Genomic DNA, 24085 nt, shown 5'->3' on the forward strand with positions numbered 1-24085 from the left:
TACGCTATATGGTTTAGCATAAAAACGTTTTCATTCAGTAGCAGAGGTGGTCATGACTGATTGGCGGTGTAGGATCCCTAGAGATGAGACGAGAGAGATGTGGATGGAACTACTGCATACTTTTAGAGACATTCACTCGACAGATTTAGAAGATAGATGTATCTGGAAACTTACAAAATCAGGAGTATTTTCAATTAGCTCGTTTTCTAAGATGCTTAAAGTTAGGCAGGACGTATAGAATACTGTCATTTGTGGAAGCTTAGGTTGTTGTTGAAACTTAGGATCTTCTTGAGGTTTGCTGTTAAGAATGGAATTTTAACTAGAGATAATCTTAGCAAGAGATGATGGTTTGAATCCACTGACTGTGAGTTCTGTGGGATCGAAGGAGGTATTGATCACTTGCCGACTTCATCCTTTCAGTGGAGGCTTCAAGGCACTTTGAAGAATCTTGGCTTGGACCTGCAGAAAGATCTATCCATGCTTTGAACCTAATGTCCGACTCGGGAAATTGCCTTACAAGTTGGTCGGGTGAGGTCAAGGAAGCCGGTGGTGAAGCAGACATGATATTGGAAGGAATCACAGAGATGTGATTGTGCAGGCACTAAGGAAGGTGTGCATGGATCAGGGTGAGGAAGTGAGAAACCATGCCATGTTGTGTTTACACACATGCTTAGTAGTTGATGGGATATCAGTTTCTTCTTCAGCATGGTTGATGTCATTTTATATTGTGTTCCAGTTTCGATTGAGTTGTTGGAGATAGCTCATAGTTACTCACCAAAGGATTTCAGAAACATGGATGTGTCCCTCTTGCATGCCGTAAAACTGTCATGCAAGGTGTTCTTGCAGTTGCTTAAAGACTTGTCTGCACATAGCAGTTTCGGCAAGCTTTGGTTGGAAGTCCTCGAGATGATAGAGAAGTACATGAAAGTCAGGCTGTGAGGGAGGAGAACTGTGAAGGTACATGAGGCTATCCCGGAGCTACCCAAGAACATATTGCTGGTGATGAAAGCAAGTGGTATCCTGTCAAATACGAGCGCAAGTGGGGAGAACACTTGTTGGGAAGCAACATGGCTTCAAGTCAACAAGATTGCACCATCGGTGCAGTTAGAAGTTTTCCCTGACAATGAGGGCAAAACTGTGGTGGAAAGGGAGCAAAACATGTCGGATAGTCCAGCACAGGAGGACCAAATTGTTGTGCAGTAGGTAGTTATACAGTCTACCGTACCGTTACCTGGGTGAGAAAACCCGATGACCAGATATTTCGTCAATCTTTTGGCGGAGCTATAGACAAATGGCTGGCTATGCTCTCGGTGGACATCGGGGAGGAGGGCAAGCTGGTACATTTCTAAAAAAAATTAGTTTACAATGATTGTTTTTTCACACACACACACACCACATTGTTACATTTGTTAAGGATGTGAATAGGTGATGAGGAGCAAAGCACCATGCCTTTATACTGTGCAAGTGTGGATGCATGTGAACAGTTTCATGTATCCATTAAAAACTGTAATGAGATGGGACACAAGATCATTCTGTACAATCCTTAGACTGCTCTTTGTGATTGAAACATACTCCAGTTGAGTGAGACTTGTTTGATTGCTGCGAGATACACGTGTCATCTTAACATGTTGTACCAAGTACTAAAACAGCTCAATTTGATTCATGTAGTAGTAGCGCTTTATTTAGAAAACTGTTCTGCGTTCTTATAAGACCATACTTTTAGATACAGTGACCGAACTACATTATATTCGTTCTTCTTATAAGTCGTTTAGTTTTTGCCAATTTCGTACTGGCAAACGATTTTCTGTTCTTAAACAGGAGGAGTATAGTGATGAAATAAGGGGTTTCTCAAAAACATACCTAGAAATAAGGTTTCCTTATGTCGGCATTTTTTTAGTACTAAAAGAAATATCAACACTGGAGTAGTACGATTTTGTTAATGCCAGCCATTATGTCGGTTTTAGGGAACCGACTTAGATCCGGGAAACGGGAGATTGAATCTGTGGGACGAGGGAAACTCGCGGCGCAAGTTTGTTCATCACAAAGCGTGTCCGCGGAGAAATAAAAACGAAGAAAGCAGTCCGATTAGGAGATTGATCAAGCCCTAACCCGATTCGTGATCGACAAGGGGCACGCGCAATATTTAAGCTCCGCATCACGCCGTCAACCCTCCCCACGAAATCGCCCGTCCAAGATCTCAGGCACGCACACAGCAATGGCATCGACCAACGAAGAAGAGGAGTACTGCAGCAGCCCGGAGGAGTGGGAGGACGTCGACGACCAATCGAGCTCCCGAACCGCCTCCGATTACGGCAGCGGCGGCGATGAGAGCGACGGCGATCTCACGTACAGCGACGATGACGATGATGATGATGGGGGCGGCGATTCTTCGTGTGGCGAAGAGGAGACCGAGGAAGAAGACGAAGACGCCATGGCGGCGAGGCGGAGCAGGGAGAAGCGGTACGGCGTGCTGACGATGGACGCGCTGCGGGCGCTGCAGGAGGAGCACACGGCGCGGGTGGCCGACCTGACCCTGCTCCCGCCGGCGCTGGCCGCCGCCGTGCTGCGGCACTGCAAGTGGAGCGCCGCCGCCGTGGAGGACCGCTGGTTCTCGGGCGAGCAGCGCGTGCGCGACGCCGTCGGCCTGCCCGGCTCCGGCTCCGGCTGCTGCGCCACCAACCCCGCGCCGCTCACCTGCGCCATCTGCTTCGACGCCCACGGCGCCGGCGAGATGCGCGCGGCCGCGTGCGCCGCCCACTTCTACTGCCTCGGCTGCTGGCGCGGCTACCTGCGCGCGGCCGTCGCCGACGGCGCCCGCTGCCTCTCCCTCCGCTGCCCGGACCCTTCCTGCCCCGCCGCCGTCGCCCGCGACCTCGTCTCCTCCGCCGCGGACCCCGACGACGCGCGCCGCTACGACGAGTTCGCCCTCCGCTCCTTTGTGGAAGAGAGCAAGGGGTCCATCCGCTGGTGCCCTGCCCCCGGCTGCGCCCACGCCGTCCGCTACCTCGAGGGCGAAGCCTGCAGGGAGCAGCTGGACGTGACGTGCGCCTGCGCGCACGCCTTCTGCCTGGCCTGCGGCGAGGAGGCCCACCGGCCCGTCCCCTGCGCCACCGTCCGGGCCTGGATCGAGAAGCACGCCTCGGACTCGGAGACGGCCAACTGGGTCCTGGCCAACACCAAGCACTGCCCGGAATGCCGCCGGCCCATCGAGAAGAACATGGGCTGCATGCACATGACCTGCTCGAACCCGTGCCGCCACGAGTTCTGCTGGCTCTGCCTCGGCCCATGGAAGGGCCAGCACGACGGCGGATACTACGACTGCAACCGCTACAACGCCGAGAGGGCGCAGGGCAAGGCCAGCGAGGACGAGCTCCGGCGCCGCCAGGCTAAGGCCTCCGTCGACCGCTACCTCCACTACTACGAGCGCTGGGCGGCCCACGAGCGGTCCGGCAAAAAGGCCCGCGAGGACATGGCGGCCCTCGCCATGTCCTCCCCCGGCGGCGAGTCGGAGGCGCTGGCCAAGGCGTTCGGCGTGCTGGAGACGGAGCTGGACTTCCTGACGGCCGCGTACAGGCAGGTGGCCGAGTGCCGGCGGATGCTGCGGTGGACGTACGCCTACGGGTACTACCTCGAGAACCCGGCCAAGCTGGAGTTCGTCGAGGCACTGCAGAGCGACGCCGAGGCATCCCTGGAGCGGCTGCACGGGTGCGCCGAGGAGGAGCGGGCCGGCCTCGTCAAAGGAGACGACCCCGCTGGGAGCTTCGCGGCGTACAGGGAGAAGCTGGCCAGCCTGACGCTGGTGACCAGGAACCACTTCGAGAACCTCGCCAGGGCGTTCAAGAACGACCTTGCCGAGGTCACCGCCGTTGCTTACACCAAGACCCCTGCTGCTGTTGCTGCTCCAGGCTCTGATGACGACGATTATGATGTATGAATGTACCCGAATTTTTAGTCCAATCATCATACTGAACTAGTAGATGATCAGGCAAGCAGAATTTCAAAGATGTATGCAATGTGGTGCTTGCTTCAGGATGAAATTTATTTATTTATTTATTTATTTTTCATACAAAAATGATAAACCTCTTGGAAATCTAAGAATTATTACAAGCTCGCATATGCAAATATCTATCGTTGGAAGGCCAGATCCGGGTTCCGAACGCAGTTTGGCTGGCCGCCGCCTGTACCGGCACGCCGCGATCCCCTGCATTCTTTCAGAGAAGCGCTCCACATCAGGGCTCTGCAGTTGTCCCCGCAGGCGAAGTTGATCCCGGCGACGTGCAGCCCCAGCACCTCCACCTTCACCTTCCCGTCCTTCCTCCTCCCGAGAGACGCCTCCAGCACCCCGACCATGGGGTCGCCGATGGCTTCGTACCCTCGCTCCGGGTCCCTCGCCTGCATCAGGACCACCTGGACAACCATGCCATCATCCGTCTCGTCCCGCTTCCTGTCCGCAACGTCCGCGGCGGCGGCGGCCATGGCTTGGGTTGCTGTCGATTTCATCTGGATCTTGAGTCCTTGGAGGGCCAGCCCTTCCATCCTGTCCATGGCGCTGAACAGGACGGCCTCCAGGAAGTCGCCGCCCGAGCCCAGCCTCGCCGGCTTGCGCACGCTCTCGGCGCCGGGGCCGGCGTGCCGGTTGGCGGCGATGTCTTTCATGGGCATCAACTTCGCTAGGAGGTCGTGGCCTTGGCGGCGGCTGCGCCATTGCTCTGATCCTGGTCTTGGTCCTGGTTCGGGGCCGGGCGCGTCCCCTGCAGCTTGGCGATCTCCTCCTCCAAGTGCTGCATCCTCTTCCAGTAGTGCTCCTCGCCTCGTTTAGGCGGCGGGCGGCGGTGGAGGGAGAGGCAGGCCATGAGGCCGGAGCAGCCGGTGGAGGCCACGGCCGGCGCCGGCTTCGGCGTCGTGCGAGACATGCCCAATCTCTCGATCGACGTAAAACTTCAATGGATCTTTCTTGGTGAGATCAAGCACTACGTTGTACTAGTTTGTACCACGCGCCGCGGTGGCGAGCTTAAGAGCTTTGAGTTTGCTAGCCGTAGCGGGGCGAGCGGATGAAATGACGCCGTTGGCCGTTAGGTGGTTGGTTCGTTCGTTGCGCTTTGCGAGGAGGATCGGTAGACCAAGTTCCATAGCGGGGAGCTCGAAATTCGAATTTCCAGCCCTCCAACAAGTCGCATGCTGTGGTCAAAGATGCAAAATACTTGCAGTCGGATCGATGGAATTTACTGCGTTAGAACACGATACCACCTGCACATGGTTCGCCCATGCGCCTCATCGCCATCGCCCATCGAGGCCAAATCAGATTAGCATTTTATTGTCGAAGCACGATGATGATGGCGATGAAAACTTCTCTTAGTCGCATTTTTTTCCCCATCTTCCGTTGCCATCATCATTTAGAAAAGTTTATACCGTCGAAGAAGCAGGAAACTCCTACGATTTGTTCAGAGGATTGGCTTGTTTGGTACGAGAAAAACCGAGCCGAAACATACATGGAGGGAACGGCAAAAGCACACAAACACAGTCCTGGACTAGCTACTCCCAAGATATTAAAACGACGAGTTTCAAGCAATTGATTCAGCTCGAAACAGAGCCGCCGGAGCAACGGCTTATGTAGATCAACACCTGGTCAGTTTGTGTACCTTCTTCAGTGTCCTCGCGGCGGCGTCCAATAACGGTCTCCCGGCTCCATCCTTGATCTGGCTTAGTCTACAAGGTATTCTCTATGGAGCTGGTGGATCTCACGGGTTGTATTTTGGTTATTGTGGTCTTCTTCTTCGTTGGTTCAGCGATAAACGAGTGGTTCAACAATCTACATAGCAAGAGGTGTGTCTCCGGTTACAATGCGTTTAGCGATCCTAGGGTTTATAGCTTGGGTGAGCGACTCATGCGGCTATCCAAAACTTGATGTTAGTCCAGATTGTGCATGTCTAATCTTCTATAGTTTCATTGCCACATGCATTGAAAGATTTCAAGATACATGTAACATATATGAAGATTTTGATTTCTAAGAATCTTAATATAATTTTTATTTTAGCAGCGATATATGTTCTCAGTGTTTGTTTCAGTTTTTTTGATCTTTTTAATTCCTTTTTTGAATAAATAAAGGTAGGTGTTTCTTCAAAAAAATTATCTACTCCTATGTGTTTTGCTGGAATTTTGAGACTCAGTTCAAATTTCAAAATTCTGTATTATATTTTAAAAATTATACTCCCTCCATTCTGAAACGGAGCGAGTATGTATTTTTCTGGAATTTGAGATTCAATTCAAATTTCGGAATTCTGTATTCTTTTAACGCAATAAGAAAAAACTATTTCTCGCTTGGGAAACGAGTGTTTGAGTGATCGGTCCCACCTACCAGGGGCTCAGGACAGGAGTCAGGACCCTCTCGCTGAACAGAAACTGCTCCGCCAGATATCCTGAGTTCCCGACGGCTCCCCCCTTCCCCCTCCGCATCAGCACCACCCGGCTGCGGCCGCCGAGATGGACGCAGCGGCAGCACATGCCGCCGGGGCGCCGGCAGGGGAGCAGCAGGCGGCAGCTCCCCGGGCGGAAAGGCTCAACCAGGGGGTGCACCACCAGCTAAACCTGGAAGGCATGCGGGCGCGCGCGGTGGGGCTCTACAAGGCCATCTCCCGCATCATCGACGACTTCAACAACATCGCCCGCACCACCCCCGGCGGTTCCCCCAAGTGGTACCGCCCCCCTCCGTCCCCTCTCCTCCATTGCTGCTGCCCGGAGTGAAGCCCTAGGGTTTCGGATCCTCCGGTGATTCGGTCTGTGTATAGTAACTGCATCTGTACGATTTATTGCTGACTAGTATGGCTGTCTCGCGGTGCTGGTGCCTGGCAAGCAGGACGTGCTCGGGCAGTTCTCCATGGTGAGCATGGAGCTATTCAACATCGTGGAGGACATCAAGAAGGTGAACAAGGGATTCGTGGTGTACCCCAGGAACGTCAACGCCGAGAACGCTTCAAGTAAGCAATCTCTCTGAAACCTCGTTTTCTTTAACTCTTTAGATGTCATGATTATTAGGTGATCACAAGAATGTATGAATGCACTTGATGTTTCGATTACGGAATGGAACCTTTTCTGGGTGGGACATGCCAAATTCAAGAGATGTGGTGAGGGTCGATGATTGTGAATGTATTCAGAGACGTCAATTTCAATTAGGCCTGAAAACAAAATGGTATAAGCATGTAAGTGGAACTGCAAATATTAGGAAGAAACCATCTAAAACAACCCTCCTCAATACATATACTGGTATCACCTTAATTTTTTTATGTCTTTTCTGGGGCAAACAAGGATGATAGGAGTCAGTAGCAAATGACCTAACAAAATGGTAGTTCAGTTTTACACTAGATGGTTGTGATGCATCGCAATTTAGTGTTGACATGTTGATTTACATTGATTCTTCATTTGCTACTAGTATCACATCTTTATTCCCTTTTAACCTGTATGAGTATTGCAGTACTGCCTGTAATGCTGTCGTCGAAGCTCTTGCCTGAGATGGAAATTGAGGAAACTACAAAGAGGGAACAATTGTTGTCTGGAATAACGAATCTACCTGTGCCTTCACAAATGGAAAAATTAAAGGTGATTAATGCAGTTTGGAAAATGCAAACCTGTCATACACTGTAGTTGATTGATATGTTGACTGGCTGTTAAATGAAATGGGACTTGGTGCTATTCCTTTCAGGCTAGGATAGATATGATTGCAAGTGCGTGTGAAACTGCTGAGAGAGTAATTGCAGAATGCCGTAAGACTTATGGTCTAGGAACCCGTCAGGGGGCAAATCTTGGTCCTACATTGGACAAGGCACAGGCTGCAAAGATACAGGAGCAGGAAGGCCTGCTTAGAGCAGCAGTAAATTATGGTGAAGGTGAAAAATATTAATTTTTACCAGAGTTCCAAAATAAATACCTCTTGTGTTTCTCCTATTCATATTATGGCTTCAATGATGTTATAATCTGACTCAGGATTGCAGGTACCGGGAGACCAAAGGCAGCCACATTCTTCTCTTCCTAGCCATTTAATGGAAGTGCTTCCTTCTGGAGACGGGGCTCATAACTTTGGTGATAATTCTGGTACTATTAGATCATGTTATCTTTCCACATTTTTTCATGTTCCATTGACTGTTTTGAGTTACGGCATCTATGAGTTCTTTCAAGTTTGTATGCTATGGAAAGGAAATTCGTAATGCCATATTAGCTGGTATCAAGTGCGTCATAGCCATTTGCGTTGAAGATGTGGCATTAAACACTTCAGCATCAGCGTCTAACCTCTATTCATACGTGCAGGTGTCTATCCCAAAAATACATCAACATTTACGCCTAATGTTGTCAACACCCAGGGAAATGCGCAATGCAGGTTTGTATCGTATCAGTAATTCAGTATCAACATCTGTAATATTATTAAATTATCATAGACCATCTCATTGCTCATTGGGCTGAAAGCAATTGAGTTATGGAAGGGAGACTTGCAAATATGCTTGATTCATTTTTTGTTGCACGGCATTAATCTTCTCCACAAGACCCCAAGGTGTTGTTTTGCTGTTTCGGTGTTTGCCATTTTTTGTTGCACGGCATTAATCTTCTCCCCAAGGTGTTGTTTTGCTGTTTCGTTGTCGGCCATATATATTGTCATTCATTGTAATCGTCAACTGTAAGTGTTGGTTAGGGTACATTCCTTTGAACATCAAAACATGATTGCATTTGAGGATTGAGAAAGTAATCGTCAACCTGAATTTAGAGAAATATTTGCTCTTTTTATCTTAATCTTCAGATACTGCTTTTTGCAGGCATCTGGAGGACTTGGCAGATCTGCTCCATCACCTGGAACTGCAGGAACCCCTAACTTTGAAAATGTATCCACTCCACCAATGCCGTATGCGGACTCCCCAAGGTCAGGCACCAATATGATGAATACCCCTTCGCCCCAGCAACATCTGACACCGCAGCAGCAGAGGCAAAAGCTGATGCAAGCATCTCAGCAACAACAGCTGCATGCTCAACAGCAGCAGCAGCAGTTGAGGCCCTCAGCTGTTGGGTTGCTAACACAGGTAAGGCAATTTTTCCTTTTAGTTCTCAAGAAGTTTTCCCCCAATGGTTATGTCTGCGTTGAGCCCTGCTTGTGACAGTGGCATCAATATTGTATTTTTCTTGGCATATATCATGTGCTTTCCGTTCTGCTGTCTTGCGATAATTCTACATCATTTACTTCTAGCTTGTTCATTTTGGTGCTCACTGAATTCACACCTTTCCTGTAGAACACAGTTTCCCAGTTACAGGATTTACAAGGGCAGTCCCAACAAAAACTACAGGCAATTTTACTATTGACAGCTTTTGTTGTTCTATATTCATTTACAGTTTCCCAGTTTTTAGTTTTCACCAAAGTTCATAACTTCGTGTTGAAAACCTTTTATAGGTCCCTGGCCAACAGCAGATGCAATACAGCCAAGCACAAGCGTTGTCACAGTTTCAGAATAGGCAGATGCAGGCTGCACGCATGCAACCAGGCATGTCACAGAGCCAGTTGAACCAAGGAAATCAGCTGAGAAGTCATCCGGGCCAGTTCACTGGAGCTGCAAACAGTGCAATGTTTACTGCTGCACAGGCATCTTCAAACTCACAAATGGTTAGATAAGGCCTTTCTTTGTACTCCCTCCTTCCCATATTAAGTGACTCAAATTTGTCCAAATATGGATGTATCTATGGCTAAAAAGCGTCTAGATACATGTAATAGAAAGTCACTTAATATGGGACGGAGGGTGTAGTAGTGTAAAAATAAAAATAAGTTTCTTGTTCTGAGAGGATAATTGGATTCTCAGAGGACATGCATTCATGAGCTAATGAAGAAAGATTCAAGTTTGTTCAGTGGTTGATTAAATTGCCCGTCTTCTCATTTTAGATGACAAACATACCTGGGTCAATGCAATCACAGTCAATCTTGCCGCAAATGCAGGTCAATGCTTTTCTTTTTCATTGTCCCAAGTTGCTTTGTCTACAGATATATTTGTTGGAACACAATGGTCTATTATATATGGTAAATGGTAAATCACACATGTATAGTAATTTTTTCCCTTCTAAATCTTAAAAGTGATTCTTTTTGTTACTTGCCTGGTTCCTCTTATTGGTGTCAGAAGCTGGCTGGTCCTAGACCCCTAGATAAATTTTGCAAATACAACACATAATTGGTAGGATTAGGGTCTTGGATGATAAGGCAACTGCTCATAGGCAGTAGATTGGACTGGCAACAGAGGTTGACCATCTTTCACACACCTTTTAGTATGATAATTCTCTGCAGCATGGCATGAAGAATTTGTAATTTATTCCCTTCTCCATTTTGTTTCTGCTATGCCTTATTCTTGCACATATATCATATGAAATCTTTTGTTGTATTTGTAATGCTGTTTCTTATTATTGTTATAATCAGTTTGGTTTGACCGGTGGGCATCCTTAGAGGAGTCATCCGACCCAAATGATGAATGACCAAAGTATGTAATGTTTCCTCTCTTAAGCTTTCATCATTGTTAAATGGGTGAAAAATGTACTTCTACATGTCATGAAATTGAGATATATTATTCTGGGTACGGCTATATGTTGTACTTTTGCCATTGCTAGCATAGTTGATGCTAAAGTCACAAGTTTGCATGTTGGACTACTGCTAGGTAAAATATTTGGTGTTATATAAAACCACATATTAGTCATGATACAGAAGGGGAGCCTTGGCGCAGCGGTACAGCTGTTGCCTTGTCACGGGTTCGAGTCCTGGAAACAGCCTCTTGCAGAAATGCAGGGAAAGGCTGCGTACAAAAGACCCAAAGTGGTCAGACCCTTTCCCGGACCCTGCGCAAGCGGGAGCTACATGCACCGGTCTGCCCTTTTATATTAGTCATGATACAGAAGAATAGGATACATGGGAATTAATTTTTCAATCACACCATTCTAAGCAATTCTTGCTTCGTGCTGCAGTGTTTGGTATGGGATCCACAAATACTAGCAGCATGATGGGAATGCAGCAGCAGCAACAGCAACAACATCAGCAAGGGGTGTATGGAAACGTGCAAGGAGGTGGTCAGAACTTGCGACAGCAGGGCATGGTGGGCCTTCAGAATCAGCAGAATCAGTTGCAGAATCAGATGCAGAATCCCAACTTCCCCCAGCAGAGACAGCAAAATCAACAATGATTCAAACTAACTAACAACATCTTCCTATAGCGAGCAACAAATCCTCTTGTCAAGAGATAAGGGGCATAGTTGAGACAGTTTTTTCTGCTGGATAATCTTTGCTCCTGAGGACAGAATCATTGCGTTTCCTCATGTACTGTTTACAGCACGAGCTGCTACCCTCCATTTAGCTTTGCTTGCCTGTAGTGGCAGCCTGTTCACGCTGGGTGAAATCTAAAGTTAGGCAAGTGCGGGAAAACATGATATTGCTGTAAATCGATGTAGATGCATCAATGTTGGTGTTTGCATGCATTCTCCGGTTTTAAATATTGCCTGGTCTTTCAGGTGGTTACTACTAAATGACCATACTCTGTGGCTGTATCAAAGTTGTGTCACGTTGGTCATAATCTTGCCGGAGTTACTGAGGTAAGATACCCAGTAACCGCATCATTGTACAATTGAACCTCAGATTGTAGAAAATAAGAGCATTTACCACTGAATATAACTCTTTAGAAAAATAATAGAGATACAATATTATGTTAAGCTCGGCACAAAATAATAGAAAAATAATAGAGCAGTTCTGGAGTATTATGTTAAGCTCGGCACAAAAGATCTGCTGCAAATGAAGAAATGAAGGAATGGAATGGCAGATGGGTAATGCAGAGACGGGACAATTTCCATAATTCCATGTACCAATACAAAGATAGTAATTGCTCAGACAATACAGAGATAGTAATTTCTCAGATTATTCAGCTGGTAGTATTTCTTGGGGTTGAGAGGTAGATGCCCCAGCAGCACCAGCTTCTTCATCAGGCCTCCAGCGTCTGAAGCGTGTTGGGTATTGGATCCCATATATCTGGTAGATCAAATATGACATATTCACTAGTTATAATATCTCCAACCTTGACACCATTTGACGAACAATAACACTATAAAACCAACCGATAAACAGCACATCACAGTAAACAAAATAAGATATATCTTCTACGGATAAGCAAATAAGAGCATTGGCTTTCTGACCTGGGAATTCGACAGAGCAGCCGCGGGATTTCCTTCTCCACTTGAAACCTCTGGCCTCTGCAGCCTCTCTGGCAAGGTCTCCATCCCCATATGCGACAGCAGGAGCCAGACATATGTGAGCAGCTCCCCGCCGGTGCCCAAACTCTTGGCGTGCAGGTACCCTCGGCACCTACTGGCCGAGAAGCAGAGCATCTCTACCCACACGCCTTCAATCACTCCCCACATTGTCTTCTCATCGCCTATATCAAGCAACGGATTAGCAAGCTTCCATGAATCATGGATAAAACCTTCTTGCATACTTGGATAAATCTCTGCATCCGTTGGTGATTCTGTGTATCCTAAAGCTGCTCTTTGTTCCGTGGCCTGCAGCACCTTGGCGATTATTCTGTGCACAACTTCTCTTTCAATCTCCTTGAGCCATTTCTTTTCGGCCTTGTGGATTTCCCTGCACACGCCGCCATCGAGGATCGTCGAGATTGTTAAATTTTCGCTCCGAAGCATCTCCTTGAGCCATGGCTTTCTGGCCTTAAGAATCTTCAGCAATGCCTTGTCATCCTTGAGAATCTCCTCAACTTCAGCATTGGCAGTCACGAACAGATTCCGCCTGGTGCCTGCCAGTAGCATCTCAGGATTGACAAACAGTAGATACATCATGTAGTTGGATATTTCCCTGCACCGAACGGCTCTTTCGTGATGAGGAGATTTTTCACACCACACAACACATCCATGGCTTTGACCAGAGGCATAATCTTGCTCACACTGAGCCGTGACACATAGGTGATCAGCTGAAGCGCCCAAGAAGTAGAAGCAGAAATCTGTGGCGATGTGCCAGAGAAGGACACACTCATCGAATGGCTTCATTAAGATGAAACTCAGGGCTTGGTCGCATTTGTTGGCCTGAAGAGCCCATTGGCCCCTGCGATCGTTGAACTTCCCGTAACTGTCAGCATTCTTCATTTGATCTCCCCACCCTTTTTTCACATACTTAAGAACCAAACCTATAATGGCAAAGGATGAGTTGCAGGACTTCATGGACCAATGCTGGTCAACAAAGTCCTTGCAATTAAAAAAATTCAAGATGCACATCTTCCCTGTGTGCCTTTTGTTGCGAGCAAAGAATCCTACCAGTGCATATTGACCTATGAAGCTATGTTTGAGTACGTCCTTACTCAGGGCACATCTTAGTTGGTCAATAATAGAGCTAAGTATTGGTGTGTCAGTATTTATGACAGATACTGCTTTCAGCCATTGCCACTGGAACAGGGTATCCAACTGTGCATACAGGGCCCGCACTTTTACTACCCATAGCCATCGCATAGCCTTTCTTTTTGCCTGTTCGTATAGGCCAGCAACAATAGGTCCCAAACTGAATCCCCCATAACTTGAAGAAGCAATAACATCTATAATCAAGGACACACTGGAAAACTCCAGCAGTGCTGTGCAACAGAACAAGACATATGTAACCTTCACATCGTTAACATCGTAAGCTTCTTTGTGACTCTTGTCGAAGAGGCCGATGGCTGCCCATGGCAGAAAACAAACTAATAGCCGTATGCAGCCAGAAAATTGCCCTGATATGCTTCCGGCTTCCCATAAGCTGAGCATTTTTCTTTTGGTATAGAGAAGATCGAACGCGCCGAATAGCCTATTTTGCAACAAAGCATATGCTCGTTTTTCATCAAGCACCCAGAAAGATTTTAGGATACCAAGCCGATCAGGATACGGTGATGCCAGGTCCAGAAATAGCTTATAGGCCTCAAGGTCCACATTATACTTGTCAAGTCGGCTTGCTCTTTTTTCCTTTTGTTGGTTTTCAAGGCTTATCAGTGTTTCCTTTAATTTGTTTAGGCGGCCTCTCCATGTGCTCGAGGTCTGAGGATGGTGGTCGTGCTCAAGATCCACTGCGGCAGCTTCTCCTTGTGCTAGAGGTTGATGGCCGGCCTCAAAGTCCACCACGTTGTCTTCTCCTTGTGATTGAGACAGATGGTTTGCCGCCTCAAGGTCCACTGCATCACTCTCTTGTGCTTGATGGCGAGGGTTGCTCTGGACAAAAGCCCTTGCTTTTTGCACGTAGTCTTGAAGCGAATTGATCTCGCCTTCTCTGTCTGTGGTCCTCCTCGGAGCAGGACAGGATGAGTTGACTAGGCTGTTAATGCTAGCGCTCTTGAGAGCCCAGGGCTTCTCTATGCATTTGAGGATCCCAGGGACGAAGAACAATATCGCTGCCTGCAACAACCTCTTGTCGCTGCCAGGCCATGATTTACAGAACACATAGATGGCTACGGTGACCTGGGACATGGCAGTGAGAACGTGCCGTGTCCATAATTCGTTATCTTCGATGTTGTAGGCAGTTATGAGATCCTGCCCACCAAGGTGCGTTAGGAGAACCGGCGCCCACACCACCTCCAGAATGCTATTGCTTTGCCCAGAGTCACAATCTTGCCTCCTTTGGCGGCCGAAGAGGATGGCAAGGGCGTATATGGCCAGAGTGTCGCTGCCTAAGTATGCGAGCCATATTACGGATCTGAACCAGGAAGGAATAGCAAGCTTACGCAGGGCCGATGAGAGGAAGAGGAGCCACTGAACGAAGAGGCTGCCCAGGACAAGGATGCGCAGCTGCCACTCCTCCCACCATTCCACAGCACCTGAAATACCCATCTCACGCTCTCACTCAATCAGTTGCAGTCTTGCATTGCAGACATGCCTGCACAAAAGTGACAGGTCAATTCATTGCAAGCTCGTCCGTTAATCCCCATGTACGCATATGGTTAGCGATGATAACTACAGCTGGCGTCGTCACATGACTAGTGGATTTTATATGTTGGGGCCTGGACAACAATAAAACAAACAACAGTCCTCTTAACTTGTATTGAACTTCGATGATAGCTTCAACCAACAAGTAAGCAACGAAATAAACACAATCACATATGCACAGGAGACATAATGATTTACGTGGAAAATCTCTTCAACGTGAGGAGTAAAAGCCATGGGATCGACCGGTCCACAGTCCACTCCAACTTCCACTATCAGCGAAATGGGTACAATGGAGCCTTCCACTTTTTGTGTTGTTGTATACTCTGTTGACTGCTGTTTGTAAAAATTATTAGTTAAACAAATCAGAAAACTTCTGACATTGTATTGCTAACATGTTCTTTGACTTCAATTGGCCTAATGTGTGAGTGTAACTTGATTAACCATTGAAATTTAAATTGAATACTCAATCTCAACCTTATGTTACTCTTTACACGGTTCTTGGTGTCTGAATAGGCTCGCCATGCTTAAATCTGTTTCATCGTATTACCATGTACCTGTGAGCTCGCTATGCTTAAACATGCTGGATTAGTTGGAACCCTGAAGAGTTTATTTCGGGAGCTTCGAATGTGTCTCCGCTGGAATGCACGGACACTTAGAGCAAGGCCAATGTGGGCAAGGCTACGAAATATGCTAGACTTGAGTCTAAATAAACAAAATGTGCTGCAGCGTGTTTTTTCTTAGCTACTACTTGTGAGACCCATTGGCTATGTATTTTAATCCTCCACAACACTTTCCCATCTGGTCTTCTTCTTTCTCCAGCCCGTGCAGCACGGCACATCTCCTATCCTTCTCGACAGCTCTGACCAATGTCCAAAATTCCTCCTCCGCCGGCGGTAGCAACCCTCCTTGTTCCCACCTTTGGTCCGATCTCCCCCGCCTCTTCACTTAAATTTGCATCTGGGGCTGGCCGTGGAGGGAGATTCTGGGCGCAGCCGTTTCTCCGGCTGGCGCAGCGGCCCCTTTCTTCGTCTCCTCCCGATGGCTCTCGCGGCGGCCGGACACAGGAGCGACGACTGTGGGCTCCACAACAAGCAGCGTCGGTGAGCGTGTCCGCGGCCGTTCTGGTGGAGACGGAAGCGCTCGGGTGGGTTCCACGAAGTCAACCATTTGTTAGACCCGGGTAAAGTAGAAGAACCGAGTCTAAGAAAAATTTCTTAGCCCCTCCATGCTCCAATGGCTAGGCGGTCTAACTAACTCTTCTTAGCACCGGATGTTGAGCTTGCTCTTAGCTAGTCTGGCTAGGAACGAGTGTTCTAGTCATCAGTCCCACATGTCAGGGGCTCGAGAGTCGGGACCCTATCTGCTCCCTCAGATAGGGTTGGCTAACGAGCATGCTCGGTTCGTTAAGACCTCGGATCGTTAAGATCGTTATCGTTAACGATCTGAGACCATTGTTCGGTTCGGTTCGTTAAGAGTTCGCAAGCGCTCGTTAAAAACTCGTTAAGATAAATAGATGGCATACTGATCTAATTTTTTTGACATTACCTATTTACTTGGAATAAATTTTGGCAGCAAACAAAATATATCAAAAGCTGAACAACGTTATAAAAATTGTTATAACACGAAAAAAAAAAAATAACAACACAATCCGAACATCGAAATAAGTTCCAGTAGAGACGACCTCGCTGACGAGAGCTTAACGAACCGAGTTACCTCTCACACACAACCCCATCATCAGCACCGCCCAGCTGCGGCCGCCGAGATGGACGCAGCGGCAGCACATGCCGCCGGGGCGCCGGCAGGGGAGCAGCAGGCGGCTGCTCCCCGGGCGGAAAGGCTCAACCAGGGGGTGCACCACCAGCTCAACCTGGAAGGCATGCGGGCGCGCGCGGTGGGGCTCTACAAGGCCATCTCCCGCATCATCGACGACTTCAACAACATCGCCCGCACCACCCCCGGCGGTTCCCCTAAGTGGTACCGCCCCCCTCCGTCCCCTCCCCTCCATTGCTGCTGCCCGGAGTGAAGCCCTAGGGTTTCGGACCCCCCCAATTCGGTCTGTGTATCCTAGTGACTGCATCTGTACGATTTATTGCTGACTAGTACTCTCGCTGTGCTGGTGCCTTGCAGGCAGGACGTGCTCGGGCAGTTCTCCATGGTGAGCATGGAGCTCTTCAACATCGTGGAGGACATCAAGAAGGTGAACAAGGGATTCGTGGTCTACCCCAGAAACGTCAACGCTGAGAACGCTTTAAGTACGCAAGCTCTCTGAAATCTCGTTTCCTTTAACTCTTTAGATGTCATGATGTGGCTAGTAAAATTATCAGGTGATCACAAGAATGTATGAATGCACTTGATGTTTCGATTACGGAATGGAACCTTTTCTGGGTGGGACATGCCAAATTCAAGAGATGTGGTGAGGGTCGATGATTGTGAATGTATTCAGAGACGTCAATTTCAATTAGGCCTGAAAACAAAATGGTATAAGCATGTAAGTGGAACTGCAAATATTAGGAAGAAACCATCTAAAACAACCCTCCTCAATACATATACTGGTATCACCTTAAATTTTTTTATGTCTTTCCTGGGGCAAACAAGGATGATAGGAGTCAGTAGCAAATGACCTAACAAAATGGTAGTTCAGTTTTACACTAGATGGTTGTGATGCATCGCAATTTAGTGTTGACATGTTGATTTACATTGATTCTTCATTTGCTACTAGTATCACATCTTTATTCCCTTTTAACCTGTATGAGTATCGCAGTACTGCCTGTAATGCTGTCGTCGAAGCTCTTGCCTGAGATGGAAATTGAGGAAACTACAAAGAGGGAACAATTGTTGTCTGGAATAACGAATCTACCTGTGCCTTCACAAATGGAAAAATTAAAGGTGATTAATGCAGTTTGGAAAATGCAAACCTGTCATACACTGTAGTTGATTGATATGTTGACTGGCTGTTAAATGAAATGGGACTTGGTGCTATTCCTTTCAGGCTAGGATAGATATGATTGCAAGTGCGTGTGAAACTGCTGAGAGAGTAATTGCAGAATGCCGTAAGACTTATGGTCTAGGAACCCGTCAGGGGGCAAATCTTGGTCCTACATTGGACAAGGCACAGGCTGCAAAGATACAGGAGCAGGAAGGCCTGCTTAGAGCAGCAGTAAATTATGGTGAAGGTGAAAAATATTAATTTTTACCAGAGTTCCAAAATAAATACCTCTTGTGTTTCTCCTATTCATATTATGGCTTCAATGATGTTATAATCTGACTCAGGATTGCGGGTACCGGGAGACCAAAGGCAGCCACATTCTTCTCTTCCTAGCCATTTAATGGAAGTGCTTCCTTCTGGAGACGGGGCTCATAATTTTGGTGATAATTCTGGTACTATTAGATCATGTTATCTTTCCACATTTTTTCATGTTAATTAACTGTTTTGAGTTACGGCATCTACGAGTTCTTTCAAGTTTGTATGCACGGAAGGGGAATTTGTAATGCATTAGCTGGTATCAAGTGCATTATAGCCATTTGCGTTGAAGATGTGTCATAAAACACTTCAGCATCAGCGCCTAACCGCTATTCATACGTGCAGGTGTCTATCCCAAAAATACATCAACATTTACACCTAATGGTGTCAACACCCAGGGAAATGCAATGCAGGTTTGTATCGTATCAGTAATTCAGTATCAACATCTGTAATACTATTAAATTATCATAGACCATCTCATTGCTCATTTCTCATTGCTCATTGGGCTGAAAGCAATTGAGTTATGGAAGCGAGACTTGCAAGGCATATACTTGATTCATTTTTTGTTGCACGGCATTAATCTTCTCACCAAGGTGTTGTTTTGCTGTTTCGTTGTCGGCCATTTTATGTTGCACGGCATTAATCTTCTCCCCAAGGTGTTGTTTTGCTGTTTCGTTGTCGGCCATATATATTTCATTCATTTTAATCGTCAACTGTCTAAGTGTTGGTTAGGGTACATTCCTTTGAACATCAAAACATGATTGCATTTGAGGATTGAGAAAGTAATCGCCAACCTGAATTCAGAGAAATGTTTGCTCTTTTTATCTTAATCTTCAGATACTGCTTCTTGCAGGCATCTGGAGGACTTGGCAGATCTGCTCCATCACCTGGAACTGCAGGAACTCCTAACTTTGAAAATGTATCCACTCCACCAATGCCGTATGCGAACTCCCCAAGGTCAGGCACCAATATGATGAATACCCCTTCGCCCCAGCAACATCTGACACCGCAGCAGCAGAGGCAAAAGCTGATGCAAGCATCTCAGCAACAACAGCTGCATGCTCAACAGCAGCAGCAGCAGCAGCTGAGGCCCTCAGCTGCTTCGTTGCTAGCACAGGTAAGACAATTTTTCCTTTTAGTTCTCAATAAGTTTTCCCCCAATGGTTATGTCTGCGGTGAGCCCTGCTTGTGACAGTGGCATAACTATTGTATTTTTCTTAGCATATATCTCGTGCTTTCCTGTTCTGCTGTCTTGCGATAATGATACATCATTTGCGTCTAGCTCGTTCTTTTTGGTGCTCACTGAATTCACACCTTTCCTGTAGAACACAGTTTCCCAGTTACAAGATTTACAAGGGCAGTCGCAACAAAAACTACAGGCAATTTTACTATTGACAGCTTTTGTTGTTCTATATTCATTTACAGTTTCCCAGTTTTTAGTTTTCACCAAAGCTCATAACTTCACGTTGAAAACCTTTTATAGGTCCCTGGCCAACAGCAGATGCAATACAGCCAAGCACAAGCCTTGTCGCAGTTTCAGAATAGGCAGATGCAGGCTGCACGCATGCAACCAGGCATGTCACAGAGCCAGTTGAACCAAGGAAATCAGCTGAGAAGTCATCTGGGCCAGTTCACTGGAGCTGCAAACAGCGCAATGTTCACTGCTGCACAGGCATCTTCAAACTCGCAAATGGTTAGATAAGGCCTTTCTTTGTAGTAGTGTAAAAATAAAAATAAGTTTCTTGTTCTGAGAGGATAATTGTACTCTCAGAAGACATGCATTCATGAGCTAATGAAGAAAGATTCAAGTAGTTTACCAAAAAAAAAAGATTCAAGTTTGTGCAGTGGTCAGTCTATCTGCTGGATATTTTGAACATACTCCGTGGTTGATTAAATTGCCCGTGTTTTCATTTTAGATGGCAAACATACCTGGGACAATGCAATCACTGCAATCACAGTCAATCTTGCCGCAAATGCAGGTCAATGCTTTTCTTTTTCATTGTCCCAAGTTGCTTTGTCTGCAGATATATCTGTTGAAAGACAATGGTCTACTATATATGGTAAATCACACATGTATAGTATGTTTTTTCCTTGTAAATCTTAAAAGTGATTCTTTTTGTTCCTTACTTGGTTCCTCCTATTGGTGTCAGAAGCTGGCTGGTCCTAGACCCCCAGACAAATTTTGCAAATACACCACATAATTGGTAGGATTAGGGTCATGGGTGATAAAAGGCAAGTGCTCATAGGCAGTAGATTGGACTGGCAACAGAGGTTTACCATGTTTCACACACCTTTTAGTATGATAATGCACTGCAGCATGGCATGAAGAATTTGTAATTTATTCTCTTTTCCATTTTGTTTCTGCTATGCCTCATTCTTTGCACATATATCATATGAAATCTTTTGTTGTATTTGTAATGCTGTTTTCTTATTATTGTTAATCAGTTTGGTTTGACTGGCGGGCATCCTCAGAGGAGTCATCCGACCCAAATGATGAATGACCAAAGTATGTAATGTTTCCTCTGTTAAAGCTTTCATCATTGTTAAATGGATGAAAAATGTACTTCTACATGTCATGAAATTGAGATACGGAGTATAGTATTCTGGGTACGGCTATATGTTGTACTTTTGCCATTGCTAGCATAGTTGGTGCTAAAATCACAAGTATGCATATTGGACCACTGCTAGGGAAAATATTTGGTGTTATATAGAACCACATATTAGTCACGATACAGAAGAATAGGATGCATGGGGATTAATTTTCAATCACACCATTCTAAGCAATTCTTGCTTCGTGCTGCAGTGTTTGGTATGGGATCCACAAATACTAGCAGCATGATGGGAATGCAGCAGCAGCAACAGCAACAACAGCAGCAAGGGGTGTATGGAAACATGCAAGGAGGTGGTCAGAACTTGCAACAGCAGGGCATGGTGGGTCTTCAGAATCAGCAGAATCAGTTGCAGAATCAGATGCAGAATCCCAACTTCCCCCAGCAGAGACAGCAAAATCAACAATGATTCAAACTAATTAACAACATCTTCCTATAGCGAGCAACAAATCCTTCTGTCAAAAGATACAGGGGCATTGTCGAGACAGTTTTTTCTGCTGGATAATCTTTGCTCCTGAGGACAGATCACTGCGTTTCCTCATGTACTGTTTACAGCACGAGCTGCTACGGATGATTCTCCATTTAGCTTTGCTTGCCTCTATAGCAGCCTGCTCACGCTGGGTGAAGTCTGAAGTTAGGGAGTGTGTTAAACCATGATATTGTTGTAAATCGATGTAGATGTATCAATGTTCGTGTCCTGCATGCATTCACCGGTCTTAAATACGTGAAGTCAGAGATCTCGCTTGCAGTGGCTTCGACATGGAGATGTTAACACGAGTTTCTTCCATCTTCGGGTAGCTACTAGGCAACGGAAAAATTTCATTCAATCTCTTGCAACCGAGCATGGGATGACATTCGTGCAAGAAGACAAAGAAAATATTGTTCACGACCTCTTCTGTGCTTCTTTAGGTACGTCTTCCCCGAGGGGGTTGGCCCTCAACTGGCAGGCTCTTGGATATCAACATTCTGATCTCTCGGACCTAGAGCTTCCTTTCACGATGGAGGAGATTAATGACACAATTTTCTCTATGCCTATGGACAAAGCCCCGGGCCCGGATGGTTTTACTGGCCTATTCTTTCGCACTTGTTGGAACGTGATCAAGGAAGATATGACAGCAGCCTTCCCTCGTTTGCACTCTCTTCAATCTGATGGTTTCGCTCTCTTAAATACGGCCAACATTGCCTTGCGCCCTAAGTCTTGCAATGCCACTTCGATCTCTCACTACAGGCCGATTAGCCTTATCCATGGGGTCGCAAAGATCTTTTCAAAGCTTCTTGCAAACCGGCTCGGCCCGAGACTCGACGACCTTGTTTTTGCTGCCCAGAGTGCTTTTATCAAGCGTCGATGCATCCAAGATAATTTCCTTTATGTCCAAAACGTGGTGCAGTCCTTCCAAAAATCAAAATCTCCGACTCTTTTCCTCAAGCTTGATATTGCTAAAGCTTTTGACACTGTCAACTGGAGCTACTTTTTGGAGGCCCTGACGGCTCTTGGGTTTGGACGTCGTTGGCGTGATTGGATCTCCTTGCTCTTTGCCACTGCTACCTCTCGCCCCCTCCTCAATGGCTTGCCGGGTGAAAACTTTTCGCACCGCTGTGGAGTCCGGCAGGGAGACCCGCTGTCCCCTATGCTCTTCATCCTTGCGATTGACCCCTTACACAGGCTGTTCCACTTGGCCTCGTTGCAACAGGTTCTATCCCCGCTGCCTTCTCATTCGGCAAAGCTTCGTGTTTCTCTTTACGCGGATGATGCGGCGATCTTCATCAACCCCACCGTTCAAGACCTGCATGCCACTCAGCGCATGCTCGAATCCTTTGGTCAGATTTCGGGTCTTATTACAAACTTCTCCAAATCGTCTGTGCACCCCATCTGCTGTGATCACCTCGACCTTGACCAACTGCTCCTCCATTTTCCAGGCAGCCGCATGGGCTTCCCATGCCGCTACCTTGGCCTGCAGCTCCACGTCTGCAAGTTGAAGCGAATCCATGTGCAACCCCTCATTGACAAACTTGCGACGCGTCTACCGAGGTGGAAAGGGACCATGTTGTCCTCTGTCGGCAGGCTTACCTTGACCAAGACGGTCCTGTCGGCCATCCCGATCTTCCACATGTCGGTCTTCCCCATTGCAAAATGGGCCATCAAGAAGATGAACAAAATCAGCAGATCTTTCCTTTGGAAGGGCAAAGAGGAGGCGAATGGGGGTCACTGCTTGGTCAATTGGTCCAAAGTTTGCATGCCTAGGAAGCTTGGCAGCCTAGGCATCCCTGACTTGGAGAAATTTAGTCGTGCCTTGCGTCTGCGTTGGTTGTGGTACGAGTGGACATGTCCTAACAAGCCATGGGTTGGAATGCCTCCTCCGGTGAACAAATGTGACCGTGCTCTTTTTTCTGCCTCCACCACGGTGCAGATTGGCGATGGTCGTAAGGTGAAATTCTGGCATGACTCCTGGCTGGACGGTTTGGCTCCCAATGTCATCGCACCTACCATTTTTGCCATCACTACGAGGAAGAACCGTTCTGTGCACGATGATATTACCGAGGGGGCTTGGGTCTGTGCTTTAAGAGGCAAGATCTCCAATGCGGTTCAACTCGATGAGTTTGTCTCCCTTTGGTTGAGACTTCAAGGTGTGGTCCTGAACCCCGACTCCCTCGATTCCATCACTTGGCGTTGGACCTCACATGGCTCCTATACCTCCAGCTCGGCGTATAAGGCTCAATTCCTCGGCTCCATCCATGCCCAACACGCAAACACTGTCTGGAAAGCCAAGGCCGAAAACAAGTGCAAATTCTTCGCCTGGCTTCTTGTGCAGAACAAGATCCTCACCGTCGACAATCTCGCCGTCAGGGGCTGGCCGCACACTCCTGGATGTTCCCTTTGCACTGATCCTCATGAGACCGGGACACACCTTTTCCTTCGATGCCCCTTTGCCCGGTGTGGGATAAAGTCCTTGACCACTACAACTTCAACATCCTTCAGCGGGTCAAGCCTTCTGACTACAGGGACACTTGTGCCTGGTGGATTCAAGCCTCCAAGACGATTGACAAAGAAAGAAGACAATATTTTAATGGGGTGGTCATTTACATCATGTGGAACATTTGAAAGGAGCGCAACCGCCGTATCTTCCAGACCGTGGCAGCTCCTGCTTTTGTTGTCGTGTCGCTTGCCCGTGACGCAATTGATACCTATAGGCTTGCTTTCCATTGTGTGACCGTGCCGTGAGGTTTCTTGTGGTTCTTCGGTTTTTTCTGTCCGTCCTACCGGCCAGCTGCGTTTGGTCTGTTGGGATAGTCTTTCT

At 47.2% G+C, this 24085-nt stretch overlaps 4 protein-coding genes and 1 long non-coding RNA gene across 9 annotated transcripts; 4 read left to right on the forward strand and 1 right to left on the reverse strand.

Annotated features, from left to right (window-relative positions):
* The first annotated feature begins 2105 nt into the window (after positions 1–2105).
* LOC100837207 (probable E3 ubiquitin-protein ligase ARI5) lies at positions 2106–4024 on the forward strand. Its single transcript, XM_003576783.3, has one exon. It carries the CDS (start codon positions 2216–2218, stop codon positions 3932–3934), a length of 1719 nt encoding a protein of 572 aa, XP_003576831.1. The 5' UTR covers positions 2106–2215; the 3' UTR covers positions 3935–4024.
* A 2373-nt stretch (positions 4025–6397) lies between these two features.
* LOC104584727 (mediator of RNA polymerase II transcription subunit 8) lies at positions 6398–9053 on the forward strand. Of its 2 annotated transcripts, none has more exons than XM_010240193.3 (7): positions 6398–6692; positions 6850–6974; positions 7469–7593; positions 7697–7880; positions 7978–8085; positions 8299–8368; positions 8799–9053. In XM_010240193.3, the coding sequence occupies exons 1-7, from the start codon at positions 6481–6483 to the stop codon at positions 8917–8919; spliced, it is 945 nt and encodes a 314-aa protein (XP_010238495.2). In that variant the 5' UTR covers positions 6398–6480; the 3' UTR covers positions 8920–9053. The 2 variants fall into 2 exon arrangements, with proteins under 2 accessions (XP_010238495.2, XP_024310726.1); XM_024454958.1 differs by having other exon boundaries at positions 7978–8073.
* A 1448-nt stretch (positions 9054–10501) lies between these two features.
* On the forward strand, positions 10502–11492 carry LOC112268816. Its single transcript, XR_002960302.1, has 2 exons — positions 10502–10872; positions 10972–11492. It is a non-coding gene; the product is annotated as an uncharacterized LOC112268816 (long non-coding RNA).
* Positions 11174–15514, reverse strand: LOC100837515. Its single transcript, XM_014902413.2, has 2 exons — positions 12186–15514; positions 11174–12021 (listed from the first exon to the last, which is right to left on the reverse strand). The coding sequence occupies exons 1-2, from the start codon at positions 14841–14843 to the stop codon at positions 11911–11913; spliced, it is 2769 nt and encodes a 922-aa protein (XP_014757899.2). The 5' UTR covers positions 14844–15514; the 3' UTR covers positions 11174–11910.
* A 1105-nt stretch (positions 15515–16619) lies between these two features.
* On the forward strand, positions 16620–21543 carry LOC100840976 (mediator of RNA polymerase II transcription subunit 8). Of its 4 annotated transcripts, none has more exons than XM_010240195.3 (12): positions 16621–16913; positions 17067–17191; positions 17701–17825; positions 17929–18112; positions 18210–18317; positions 18526–18593; positions 19034–19297; positions 19506–19559; positions 19664–19873; positions 20097–20159; positions 20626–20686; positions 20984–21543. In XM_010240195.3, exons 1-12 carry the CDS (start codon positions 16702–16704, stop codon positions 21196–21198), a joined length of 1689 nt encoding a protein of 562 aa, XP_010238497.1. In that variant the 5' UTR covers positions 16621–16701; the 3' UTR covers positions 21199–21543. The 4 variants fall into 4 exon arrangements, with proteins under 4 accessions (XP_014758859.1, XP_010238497.1, XP_010238496.1 ...); XM_010240194.3 differs by having other exon boundaries at positions 18210–18305; positions 20984–21487; XM_014903373.2 differs by lacking the exon at positions 20097–20159 and having other exon boundaries at positions 16620–16913.
* The last annotated feature ends 2542 nt before the right edge of the window (positions 21544–24085 follow it).

The sequence above is a fragment of the Brachypodium distachyon genome, chromosome 4 (assembly GCF_000005505.3).
Source record: "Brachypodium distachyon strain Bd21 chromosome 4, Brachypodium_distachyon_v3.0, whole genome shotgun sequence".
In the NCBI taxonomy this organism is placed as follows: domain Eukaryota; kingdom Viridiplantae; phylum Streptophyta; class Magnoliopsida; order Poales; family Poaceae; genus Brachypodium; species Brachypodium distachyon.